At 34.4% G+C, this 14,239-nt stretch overlaps 1 protein-coding gene across 1 annotated transcript in view; it reads right to left on the minus strand.

The window, feature by feature from the left end:
• l(2)05287 (WD repeat-containing protein l(2)05287) overlaps window positions 1–7,990 on the minus strand; it is a 154,843-nt gene extending 146,853 nt beyond the window's left edge. The window contains exons 1-4 of the mRNA XM_069827821.1: window positions 7,785–7,990; window positions 6,805–7,006; window positions 5,948–6,126; window positions 1,897–2,016 (exon numbers count right to left, since the gene is read on the minus strand). Of these exons, the coding sequence (XP_069683922.1) occupies window positions 1,897–2,016; window positions 5,948–6,126; window positions 6,805–7,006; window positions 7,785–7,873 (590 nt within the window). The 5' untranslated portion in view covers window positions 7,874–7,990. The remainder of the gene's footprint in view (window positions 1–1,896; window positions 2,017–5,947; window positions 6,127–6,804; window positions 7,007–7,784) is intronic.
• Window positions 7,991–14,239: the final 6,249 nt, after the last annotated feature.

Below are 14,239 nucleotides of genomic sequence, written 5' to 3' on the forward strand. Positions count from 1 at the left end.
GATACCTAACCGTGGTCACTATAAATTTGAATTTTCATTGGATGTGACAAATTAAATAATTACCACTATGTTGTCATTTTTATTCAGTAAGTATACGTATACAGATCATTTGACAGCTTCATTTACATTGATGAATGAATATGTCCTGTGACTAACATGACCTCATTCCATATTAATGTTATGTTTTATTTAACGATGTTATATCAGCGTCGCCAGATGTGCCGGAATTTTGTTCTGCAATTCTTTTACATGCCAGTAAATCTACTGACATGAACCTGTCGCATTTAAGCACACTTAAATGCATCGGCCTGGCCCGGGATCGAACCCGCAACCTTGGGCATAGAAGGCCAGCGCTATATCAATTCGCCAACCAGGTCGATCATTCCATATTTCCCCCTAGTATTTTAACAAAGAATAAATTAATGAATTATGTCTCATTTTGTTTTGCAATGACAGTACTTTTGCACATTAAGATTGCAACCCTGCTTTTATTATGACTGCTGTGAATTATGAGGATTGAAAGTGATCTTCATATTATGTCAACATTTATTGGTCCTGTGACTAACACTGCATCTTATTATTGTTTATTCGGTTAATAATACTTACTTACGTATTGGCTTTTAAGGAACCCGGAGGTTCATTGCCACCCTCACATAAGCCCGCCATTGATCCCTATCCTGAGCAAGATTAATTCAGTCTCTACCATCATATCCCACTCCCTCAAATCCATTTTAATATTATCTTCCCATTTACGTCTCGGCCTCCCCAAAGGTCTTTTTCCCTCCAGCCTCCCAACTAACACTCTATATGCATTTCTGGATTCGTCCATACGTGCTACATGCCCTGCCCATCTCAAATGTCTGGATTTTATGTTCCTAATTATGTCAGGTGAAGTATAAAATGTGTGCAGCTCTGCGTTGTGTAACTTTCTCCATTCTCCTGTAACTTCATCCCTCTTAGCCCCAAATATTTTCCTAAGAACCTTATTCTCAAACACCCTTAATCTCTGTTCCTCTCTCAAAGTGAGAGGGCAAGTTTCACAACCATAACTGTTTTATAAATTCTAACAATAATAATAATAATAATAATAATAATAATAATAATAATAATAATCCATTGAATTAATATGGAATTAGTAGCAGGTTTTGAGATGTATAAAAAACAGGACATGAACATTTTTATTAGTTTTAGATCATAATGTTCTGAATGTTTTGTGACTAACATAACCTTTACTGTGGAATGATCCAGTTCCAAAACATTGGAAATTTTAAGTTCCAGAACACAGTTGCAATACCTAAAAGTCTATTTCTGATTACAAATACATTGAGATGAAAACTGAATACAACCTTCGCTAAAAGAAACAAGTCCTTATACATCTTGATTACACAACTTTTAACACTATATCACTTCCGAATATAAAGTATATATTTGACTAGGTTATCTTGTTGACTAGTTTCAGCCTGTTGTGGGCTATCTTCCACATATGCAGAACACATCACAAATGCCAACCACACTTACAGCAACATAAACACAGACATTGAAATTCTACATATTCAACCAAAAAACCAGAAACTAAAAAGCACTAGAACAATATAAAATATACAGACACACAAAAACACACCTGCATGAAATCCTCAACACACAATTCAATTTCAGAACACACACTTTTCGACTCCACATTATACTACACAAACACACCCATACAGAAAACGCAATCAAGAGGAGCAAAGACCACCCAGTTCTGAAGATAGCCCACAACAGGCTGAAACTAGTCAACAAGGTAACTTAGTGAAAGGTAACATGTGAAAGCAAAATATATACTTCATATTCCAAAACAAGCTCTTGTCCAAATTTTAAAGGATAAAGTTGACAAATAAATTACAATATAAAACTTACATGCCACACTGTTCCCACTTAACAGTATTTGCAAACTGCAATCTATTTCTGTAAATGCCTGCTATATATTCACTTCCTGCTGGACCTCCGAAGGCAATACTACTGGGTACATTGTCCAACCTACACAATAAGACAACACTTATATTAGAATACATAGTGTAGTCAGAAAGAATACTCTCAATGGTTAGTGTTTTATGTACATCAGCCTATTTTGAAGTACTCAAAACTGTGTGATGAAAAAGACTATGTCCAAAATATCGAAACTACTCCAACTGTCTCTTCCTCCCACAACATACATACATAAAACTGCACTGCATTAGTTACACGGTTTCATATCTATGTTATAATAAAACTGTGTTGCATTAATAACAAAGAGAAATTCACTATTCACTTCAGCTCATCACAACATGAAATGAGTCATGTTCTGATCCATTTACTACACGACCAAGGCAGGATCCGTCATGGCAGAATGAGGAACTCCGTGCTCGCTGCGTATGTTTATTGTTGGAGTGTCGTCACATCCAATGCCTAGCGTTTCAATCTGGTCGCAATGCCGCATGTAGGAAGACGTGTGTTTCGTAGCCAAGCGCGGAGCATTATTTATAATGCCATATAGTTTTGTGATGAAGAAAAGACAACTGGTTTATTCCTACCTCTATCGAAGACAACAGAGCGTGCTGCAGCTATTTTGAAGTTAAATAAACAATTAGTAGGATTAGAAAGGAAAGTAAAGAATGTGAGGACATGGGTGTAGAAATATCGACACCAAAGTTAGATGACCTCCTCTGCAAATAAGGTTCAATTAGACGACATGGACAAATGTATCATAAGAACAGAAGTTCATAAATATTATAGTCTCTACAAAGAGCTTCAAACATTAGGAAAGTTGCATAAATTTTGTAAGAGAGGGATAGGTCTTAAAGGGTGCAAGGAAACTTTACGAAAACTCATACTGTCCATGGGTTTTGCATTCAAAAATGTAAAGATAAAAGGAAATATCTAATAGAACACTCTGATATAGTAGCCCATTATTTACCTGGACGAAACATGGTTCCATACCCATTACACTGTCCATAAATGTTAGCAAGACGTAAACGTGTCAGGAGTTTATACAAATAGGAGTGCAGGTCAACGACTTATAGTAGCCCATGCTGGTGGTAGTGATGGTTTTATACCGGGTGCTTTCCTCATATATGTCTGGAGTCCGGTCACTTTAAAATGCTAAGGTAAGAAATGTATATCAAATGAAATATTGTATAAAATACAATACCTACTTTAGTTTATGTTACTTTCGATTCATGTTTCCTCCTTTACGAACACTGATGTTTTGGTGTTTTTTCTGAATAGATTCCTATGTAAGCATATGATAAAATAAAACTAAACAATAAAGTTAACTATATATACGAACATATAACATATAAAGCGTGTTAATAATAATGAAACAAGAGCACAGTTCAGCATGTGCTTCATTTTGCATCTGATGCGGACTTTACAACACGGCCTGTGTTGTGAAGCGAATCGCAGCGCCACCAAACAAAACGGTTCCTGCCTTGGTCGCGTAGTACCACATCATTGTTGTTTTCGTACTAACATTAGTGTACTTTATTTACTCACATTATTTTCTTCTTCATAAAATTTCCACTATCTATCTAGCTCTTTACAATAAAGCTGGCCAGAGGCTTTTTAGATTACAAGTTATAACTTTGAACAAAGTGATGTATTACAAGAAATAACATCGCTATAGACAATCATATTAATTTAATGTAATAAAAATAATTAAGTCCATTACATTTATTATAAGACTTCAACAGAAAAGTGCATAATTCACCACACTGCGTTTTTCGACAGTAGTCTTTTCCACCAGCTCAAACACTATAAAACTATCAGCTGATATGCTTTTAGATTCCTGCATCATAAAAACAGTGAGCCCACAAAACACGGCAGAATGTCATCATATAAACAATAAAGTACAGTAAAATCCCTCGTATCCAGCACCCAAATAACTGGCAATAACAAAACAACAGCACTTTTAGTTAGGCCAAAAAAAAAATAAAAAAAATTGGCATTCATGCAAAAGGAAAGAGTGGGACAAAGATGTAAGTGGTTTTCATGGATCGCACATGCCGCATATTTATGTTTACTCTTTACATTGTTCAAGCATGAAAACATAGACAGAAAATCCTGTTATGTTCCTGGAGTAGATTGGGTAGCATCGGTAAGCTGTCACTTGGGTCTTCCAAACAATGCACAGAGGCAATATCTTTAAATTTACCACTTGAACTCGCCCATTTCGAAGGGGTGTTTGACGAGTCTAAATAGGAAAGTGTGAAATTCTCTGTTACGCTGTAGCGTATAAAAGTTTCATTCAAGTAAGATATTATATATAAACAAGCAGATATTAGAGATATGTTACAGTGGTTCAAATCATCGAGCGCTACATCATCTTCATAGTTGTGGCGTTGGCTACACTGCTCTTCATGTCACAGGCCATTTAAAATTGCCATAAGGTTACGAAAACTTTTAATATTTTTTACGCTATTATGTATTACAATAATTATAAACTGATGAATGTACATTACCATATTCAGTACCTACTAAAAATAAACATTAAGCGTATTTCAAAATTTTATTTTTAAATATCTGATACGAAAATTACTAAATTTCAATATGGAAGAAAATGTTTGTGCAGTACAGTATGTCTTTACATAACCTATAAACATATTTCCCAATTATCTGGCACTGGCTTTGTCCCACAGTTTCCGGATATGAGGAATTTAAATATTTGGTAGGTAGGTCTAACACAAGTTACAATGAACTTAAAACGCATGTTTTAAAATCTTGTAATATCTTTAGTAATATTAAAGTCTTTGACAAATGTGTTTCAATACTGATCAATCTTTGACAAGTTTCCTTGTAAAGTACTGAATTGGAAAAAAAAATTGGTAGTATACAGCAGCTACGATGATGGAAATCGAAGGTCACTGTACTGTTTTACTACCCACTCCATGAACTACAGTTTCCATTTTCTTTCTACTCAATATTGCAGGATACTTCTCGTCAAGCTTAAACAGCCTCATACACACTGTTGTCTAGACTTGTGCCTGACCCAAAATACAGTGTGAATTTCAAGTGGTTATTCTTTGAGATATTTCAAACAAAAATGCTTAATTTTATTCGTTTTTGCTTCCTTTTCAAGATAAAAACTGTTTTATATGAAAAATTTCATACTGTGTTTTGGGAAAGCCATTGATTGAATTCCCAATATGCTCAGTTAATTTAAGAGAGCAGTGTATTATGATAATAAGTGATTGAAAGAAATTTAGTTTTATCCTTCAAATATACAGAAATTTGACCCGAACAAATGCAACATTGCAAAATTCCTTTCCAAAACGAGAAGATACATTTGTTCAGAACAAATTTCTGCACATTTAAGGGACAAAATTGAAATTCTTTCAATTATTTATTATCATAATACACTGCTCTCTTAAATTGACTGAGTGAGCATACTGGGAATTAAATCAATAGCCTTCCCAAAACACGCTATGAAATGTTTCATATAAAACAATTTTTATCTGCAAAAGGAAGCAAAAATGAGCAAATTGTATTAAACTTTTTAATTTGAAATATCTCAAAGAACAATGCCCTGAAATTAATGACATTCACTCCGTATAGTAAATCAAATCATGCATATCTTTTGGTTACGAAGCATAGTCACTTTTTTTTATAGACCAGTTACAGTTGTCTCTCGCAAATATCACATCAGTCATTCTGTCAGCACATTACTGCACATCAGACAGTATTACTGGTATACAAGAGATTTGTGGCAATGTCGCAATTAAAATCCCAGAGTCATTAATACATTGCCACTTACATAAACATAAAATTTTGCGATCTACCTATTCAGACTGAGTCTGTGAAAGTTTGGCGAGAAAATTAAAGATGGTGTGAAAGGTGCAAACACTAAGACTAATAACATGCAAGTGGATGCAAAATTTAATTAAGAAAAAAAAATCATTAAGAATTATATATATTGCATAAATATACAGCATACTCGAATTCAAGTTTCTGCAACAGAGATCCTGAACTGCTACAGAATAAAGACATGTGGCAAGTATTTCCTTTCAGATATTTCCATACGAGAAAAATTCGGCAGTTTTCAGCTGTGTCATTCAAAACTGGCGGAAACATGTAGAAATTAGTCGCAATTGTTTCCTTCTTTAATTTTAATTTCTGAAAGCAAGAAACAACAAAAAAAAAAGGATATTACATTTTATTTTATGTTACATAACAGAACAATAAAATATGATGGTTAAATAAATTACAAAATGAGCATTACAAATGTGACATTTCACAACAATTCAGTCCCTTCATCGTAAATGATATTACTACACTCTAGTATATACAATCACGAAGCTCAATACATAAGGAATATGCATCTATAGATAGTTGCTAACCATTAAGATCACTACTATCGCCTCATCACAGACAATGTGAAATAGTACTGGCACAGTCTATTGTTCCTAGTACCCTCATCAACTCAAGCTTCGTGACTGTATATATTAGACTGTGATACTATATTATTATTATTATTATTATTATTATTATTATTATTGAAGTTTACTAATTTGAAGTATTATTCATGCGGTAGCTAAATGAAATTGTATAATCTCCCAAATAATATAATGAATTTTTGTTCTCAGGGCATTTTTATATTTACATTTTAAGTAATACAAACATTTAAATATAGACAATATCTCATAAGTAGGAACCGGATTTATAGATTTTTACCTATTTTTTTCCTTACTTCTAAACTCATAATTTCTTAGGTAATTTTCCAAATCATGATCATAGGAGTCATACATGTAAATTCTGTTAAACCTAAAAAAAATTTAATTTACAATAACTTACCACTATCTCGCTTTTTAGTCTTGATCTCCAGTCCCACTGAATAAGTTGTCCATTCACGGAACAAGCCACAATGCTACTTGTGTCAGTTGGATGCAGCCGAACTCCTACAGCTTTACTTTCCAGTCCATCGTATTCACTGACAAGTTCACCAGTTCTGACACCATATGCTCGAACAACAGGTCCGCATACAACAAAAATTAACCTGAAACATAATTTCAACTTCAAGTTGTACCCTTTGATGTGCCAAATGTCATAAATCTAGACATGAAATAAATAGCCTATTTGTTTCACAAATGAGCAATTACTGTACACAACGGATGTTAATATAATTTCATTTTATAGGAAACCTATTAAAACAACAATAATAACGGGATTGTTCCGTTCTTTACTGATGTATCTTATTTCAATAACCATGTCTATAGGCCTAAAAAGTTCCATCATAAATCATACTGCCAATGACATACCGGTAATTAGCATTAGCATTAATCACAATGAATACTACGATTAAAAGAAAACCTTATCATCGATATTAAACACGTTATAAAAAACAGACTTCATCAGAAGTCAGTGCATTTCATACAAAGTTCTGGAATGGCGAGAAAAAATCTGAAACAGTTCAATCCGTTAAAATTACAATAGATACAAGAAATGTGTATATATCTACAAATTAAGCATATAAAACACTGGTACTTCATTTTATGTAGGCCTAAATGGAACGGATTATCCGGACACTAAATATGGCTTCAAAATACAACACTACAGTAATTATATAGTATTAAAGTTGATAATTATAATTAAAATAGTCTGTATGAAACTAGTTGTTATAAATTACGGCTTAACGAGCGTTGAGCTCAACGCTCGTTTCACCTAAATTACTCATTATCATTACAAGTATCTCTTGAATTTCTTAAATATTGTCACCATACTTAACCTAGTACAGATAACGAGAAAATCAAACCGAGAACTAAAGCTTAACTTACTCTCCATCCGAAGAGAATACTGGACAAAAATTTATTAGACTTCCTCCACCTCTTCTCATCAAAACCAATCTCTCCTCTGCAGCCTTCATTTCAGAAACATTCAGTATGTACAACAAAAATCACTTCATAACTGCCAAGACGGAGGACATTTAACATCTATACGACGCTCAAGACCATGTGTGCGGAGTGCAGCCATGTGGCGACACAACCGTAATAGTGTTGCCAACTTAAATTCTTCATTACATTTAACGAAACTTTACAAATCAAAATACGCTAAAATCATTTTAATAGGCATTTATTTTACTTCGTCCAGAAATCCATTACCCAATTGACTTCTTTTGTGTGGAATGCCTTTTTAGTAGGATTTTATTCTGATTATTTTTTTTAACTAATTGGAGAGGCCTACCTACTTGACTGATCATACACCCCCACCTTTTTGTCACTTTATTATGCTTTCCGGCTCTAAAAGCCTTACAGCAGCGGTCATCAGCACAGAGCACCCTGGGGCTAACGTCTCTTACCCGCGGAGAACACACTGCACTATGGTGTGCTCGTAGCTGCTAGCAGGTATGCTCTCTACCTCTTTCTGTTGCATGACAGAGCACACGAGACGGCTCCGCTTACCCTTTACCCATTTCAGCGAGTGCTGACGACCACTGCCTTATAGCTTATGATTTACCCGGGCCCTATGAAGCCAGTTGTATAGATCAATTTACCGACAGAAACTTTGTCCAGGGTCTATTCTATACCCATGATGAGATGAGATGATAATGGAAATTTGATGGGATGCCACAGAGGAACCAGAGTTTCCGGAGAAAATCCCTGTGTTACCTGGATCATGGGCTTGCCCAACACAAGTTATAAATCAGGGGTACATCTGGGATCGAACTTGGATCCACACTAGTCTAGCCACTAGACCCCCATGGTGGTGGATTTAAAATGTAAAATGTTGGAAGATTCTTAAAAAGAAAACACTCATAATTACATGATAATATATACAATAAATTAGTTTTATTTATACCAGTAATGACCAATTGCTTCGATTTAGTTAAGAGGCCACAGCATTTAAGCCTACTACTTTTGAAATGGCGAGGGCCGCAGTTTCACACTCACTATCCTCACAACAGTCCACAAAGTTGCAAAATTCAAACTTTTTTCAAAACCCTATCATTGAAGAAATTAGTGTCAAAATATTGGAGCATTTAATGTTAATAATAACAGAATGTATTTGGTAATAATTTTAATGATACTAATATTTAAAAAATTAAACTCTTCAATCGTCATTTAACATAACAAAGTCGTTAAATTTGTTTTAAATACAAGCTTCACTAGTAGGCCTACCATTTCTACCAGACTCCAGTTAATATGTGAAGACTGTGGATAATCATGACAAACTAACAATGTCTTCAAAAGTTAATTTTGATGGGAGACAATGATAACAGTGGGTAAGATATCACGAGGGTGGCCATCAGTCAGTTGATTTAACTGGGATGATTTCATTGCTTTCATACAAGACATCGATATGATGAAAAATTATAGAAGCCTATTTAGAAATAATTTCTCCTTCTTTAACCTGTTTATGTAATTTATTTATTTATTTAATCTGACAGGATTAAGGCCATAAGGCCTTCTCTTCCATTCTACCTTGCCAATGCAATGTGATATTTTTCCAGAAAGATTAAAATACTCAATAGTAAAATCAATATACCAAAGGAAAGATAAATCCAGGGGCGATTTCTCAGGGCATGCTATGCTTGCTGCGCAAGCCTAATATTTTCGTAGAATGTGTATTTCTCAAAATGGCGTTACGTACATTAAAATTTGTTTTGATTTTTGGAATACTGTATAGGCGTAATACCATCCGCAGGTTGCACACCACAACTATCGCAATGCTTGCTCGTTTCTTGGAGCTACAGGGAAGGCTTAGAAATAGCGAGAATATGATGCGCGCGCAAGTGCCTTCCTCCTTAGTCCATCCTAGGCGCACATGCTTCTGTTATATGTTGTTTGAAGCTCTGATCCGAGAGCTACACCAACGACTATTTAACATTATCCAGAGCAGTATTGACAGCGGGAATGTGCTGTGATTTGCGAGTGCAATATAATTGTATGAGCGGAGTGCATGTGTTAGCTGCTGCATGTATTATTAATTCTTAAACATTAATTTGAAGTATTGCAATGAGTTCGGAATTGTGTGTTATTGAAACGCCATTATTAAATCCATTTTCCCGAAGGACTATTCAAGAGAAGACAGACATTATAGAGAATATATGTGCGCTCGTTCAGTACGGCTCAATACAACAATGTGCATTGGTTGGCAGGGTCGAAAAAACTAAATAAACTGTTTTGTTGGCCATGTTTGTTATATTATATCGAACTTCTGCATCTGATAAGCGAATATGATCCAGGACTCATAATGATTTCATAATTATAAAATAAATTATTTATGTGGGTCTGATTATTTTTATTAATTAGATCCATTATTTAGTATCAAACTATTGTTGGAAAAAAGAAGAGAATTTAATTTAGAAACCCATATAGCTTTTATTGATTTTGTGAAAGCTTTTGATAAAGTCCGAAGAGACCTTTTATTCGAAATATTACAAGAAAAAAATATTCCAAATTTGCTATTCCAAAATATAATAGAAATCTACACGGACAGCAAAATAAGTGTCAAAATAAATAACTGTATATCCGAAAGAAAATTAGTTAATAATGGAGTTCGACAAGGTTGTCCACTATCACCAACTTTATTTAATATTTATATAAATGAAATTATTTTAAAATGGAACCAAATCTACACATCAGGAATCAAAATAACCAGTGCTCTAACATTAAATACCTTACTCTATGCCGATGATCAAGTCATAATTTCCAATTCAGAGGATAATTTACAAAGAGGATTGTATACATTAAATGAAATATTAAAAGATTTTGGGATGGAAATTTCAGCACAAAAATCAAAAGTAATGGCATTTTTAGGACAAGACCCAGTGAGAAGTAAGATAATACACAATAACCAATGCCTCGAACAAGTGCAAAATTTCAATTATCTGGGTTGTGAAATATCTTATCAAAATGAAAAAGATGTGAACAAGAAAATTACCAAATTTACACAAATTCTAGGAATAATAAACAATATATTAAAAGCTAAATTAGTACAAAAATCTACAAGAATAAAAATATATAATACACTAGCATTACCCACCCTTCTATACGGAAGCGAGATTTGGACATTAAAGAAAAAAGACATGAACAGAATCAAAGCAACGGAAATGAAATTTTTCAGGAGAACAGCAGGATATACTCTTTTAGACCGAAAAAGGAATGAAGAAATTTTAGAACAATTAGAAGTAGAGTCAGTAGAAGAAAAAATCACCAGATACAAATTCAATTGGCTAGATCATGTAAGAAGAATGGAAAATTCAAGAATCCCAAAAATTATGATGCAATATAAACCTAGAGGACATCGTCGACCAGGAAGACCGTTAAGAAGACTGCTAGATGGGGCCGAAACAGGTCTACAGAGGCCTAATTCGTGAAGGATGATGATGATGATGATATTATATCCTCCCATCTTCCCCTATGAATAAATGAGCAAGCCTAACTTTCGTGACTAGCATTCGCCCCTAGATAAATCTACTATTGCTAATTATATATAGACCCTTATCATTATTAACATTTCAAAAGTGTTTTTGAGGAAGTCATGTATACCTAATATATTATAATTTATAATATAATTATTTAGAACCCTCAGTTTGGATCTCTAGTTTGGAAATCATGCAAGACTACTAACATGGTCAATGATAAACAGAGCAGGGTTATAGTCATAACTGTCTGTCTATACATGGATAATTCTCAACAGACGCATCTACTGGTGGCTAAGTTCTGTTGGAGATCCAGGGTATACTGAGATCCCCTGCACAGGGATACGTGCAATGGCTGCAATGGTCAGTGAGACGACCTAGGACAATGTGATCACCACTACGGCTTAAAGAACTGAAACAGCAGTCCTCTCTGTAGGAGTTAATACACAGAGAAGCTAGAACAGAAGCTTCAAGATGGCAGCCACAGTCTAGTATATACAGTCACGAAGCTCAATATGTAGTAAATATGCATCCATAGATAGTTGCTAACTACTGGGATCGCTACTATCGCCTCATTACAGACAATGTGAAATAGTACCTGCACAGTCTATTGTTTCTAGTACCCTCACAAACTCAAGCTTCGTGACTGTATATACTAGACTGTGATGGCAGCTCCATCACTATCTACCCTGCAAGCACTCATAATGCAGCCAGGGGACATTCCATTTACTGAATTACCTCATCAAAGAAGTCGGATTGATACTTACATGACGAACACAGCAAGGAACAAAGGAAAACGAGCTAGTTCTTTGGAAACTCTCAAAGTAGGTGCCTGGAATGTGAGGGGACTGAGTAATAAAGAATTTTAGTTAGAAGCTGAATTGAAAATAAGAGAAATGGATGTAGCAGCTATATAGGAAACCAAAAATAAATTAAAAGGCTCTAAAGAATTGGCAGATGACTATGTGCGGGAGTAGCCCTTAACCCCTTCAGGCCCGATGTACGTTATAGTGTACATTGTTTCTTTTTTTAAATGTTTTCGATGCTTTTAAATATTTTGAAAAATTCAATGTGATAGAAATGGAGAATATTATTTTTGAAACATTTCTATACCTGAATTAAAAATAAAATTTAAAATTTTGGGGCCCCAGGGGTTAAAATTGTCCCCAAATTTTGATTTTCTGTGAAGACTTGATTTGGGAATTTTGGATTCCCAGAATGATTATGTGACCAGTTTTTTTTTTTTTTTTTTTTTTTTCAATTTTGTTTAATATAAATTCAGGTCTGAAGGGGTTATGACCAAGAAATCATGAAAGAATAGAATCCATAGTTACAGCTGGATTAATGAGAGAATTGTAAGCGTAAGACTTTACATCCATAGAGAATACTTAACAACGATCTCCATCTATGCATCCAAAGAAGGAACAAGAAAAGAAACAGAGGAGTTTTACTCTGAATTGCAAGAAAATTGACACAAGTCCTCAAATTGCAGAAAAGATACTTAAAATCATTTAAAAAGTTCCTATTTGGACTGAAAGTATAACTATTTTCAGAGAACTAATAATCTTACCTGTACCCTGCGTATATATTTTAGAAATAGTGTGCTTTATTCATCAAAACATAGAATCCTTAAAACAAATTCATCCTATCATGAGTACAACATCAGAACATCCCAAAACATACATTTGAATTACCACAGGCTTACCAGAAATCTTAACAGCATATCACATAGAGGCAGCAATTTTTATAATAAACTTCTACAAAAATAAAAGAGATAAAGAACATTTTATTAACACATATGCCATTTTGCACAAATGAATATCTAAATTTAAATTTTCAGTAAATAACGTTCTCTCCTTGACACTGCTCTTGATCATTTTATGTTCCAGATAACTCAGAGTTGAAGTCAAGACAGGGAAAAATGAAACAAAGAAGAGATTGGATGGAACAGTGCAGACTGAAAAAAAAAAAAAATTATGGTTTATTTATCCATACTCGCAACTGCCGAGATTATATCAGCGTCGTCGGTGTGCTGGAATTTTGTCTCACAGTTCTTTTACATGCCAATAAATTTACTGACATGAGAGACCTCGGCCGGGATCGAACCCGCAACCTCGAGCACAGAAGGCCAGCACTATACCGACCATACTACCCAGGCTGACTGGAGACTGAAGATCGAGCTTATATTATTTAAGAATGTTTTTTCTTGCATGCCATTTTACTATTAAGTTATACTCTAATATATATTACCTTGTATAATCCATACTATTTTTCACTTTCAATGTATAATAATTAAAGGACTTGTCATCTTGCATCCTAAGCTTACTTAGAATGAAGTTTATTTGTATTATATTGTATGTTATGTCATTTTTCTTGTGTATTGACGATGCCATGGGTGCTTATAATTCTATCAGTTAGTAAGAATCTAATCTAATATATCCCATATTTATGGCGGCTAATATTCAACCTATATGGATAACTGAGGAATAGGTTAGGATTTTTCGGATTCAAATCTGATTTAATCTCTCAATGGAGCCAATAATAACTGATACCGGTATTAAGATAATGGCTCACATGAATACATTTATAGCTAATGAATATGAAATTAATATTAGGGGAGCAATTTTTTAAATAGTCATGTTAAAACAATTATTTCACCTTAAGCCCTCCAGTCGACCTGGTTGGCGAGTTGGTATAGCGCTGGCCTTCTATGCCCAAGGTTGCGGGTTCGATCCCGGGCCAGGTCGATGGCATTTAAGTGTGCTTAAATGCGACAGGCTCATGTCAGTAGATTTACTGGCATGTAAAAGAACTCCTGCAGGACAAAATTCCGGCACATTCAGCGACGCTGATATAACCTCTGCAGTT

The sequence above is a fragment of the Periplaneta americana genome, chromosome 6 (assembly GCF_040183065.1).
Source record: "Periplaneta americana isolate PAMFEO1 chromosome 6, P.americana_PAMFEO1_priV1, whole genome shotgun sequence".
In the NCBI taxonomy this organism is placed as follows: Eukaryota; Metazoa; Arthropoda; class Insecta; order Blattodea; family Blattidae; genus Periplaneta; species Periplaneta americana.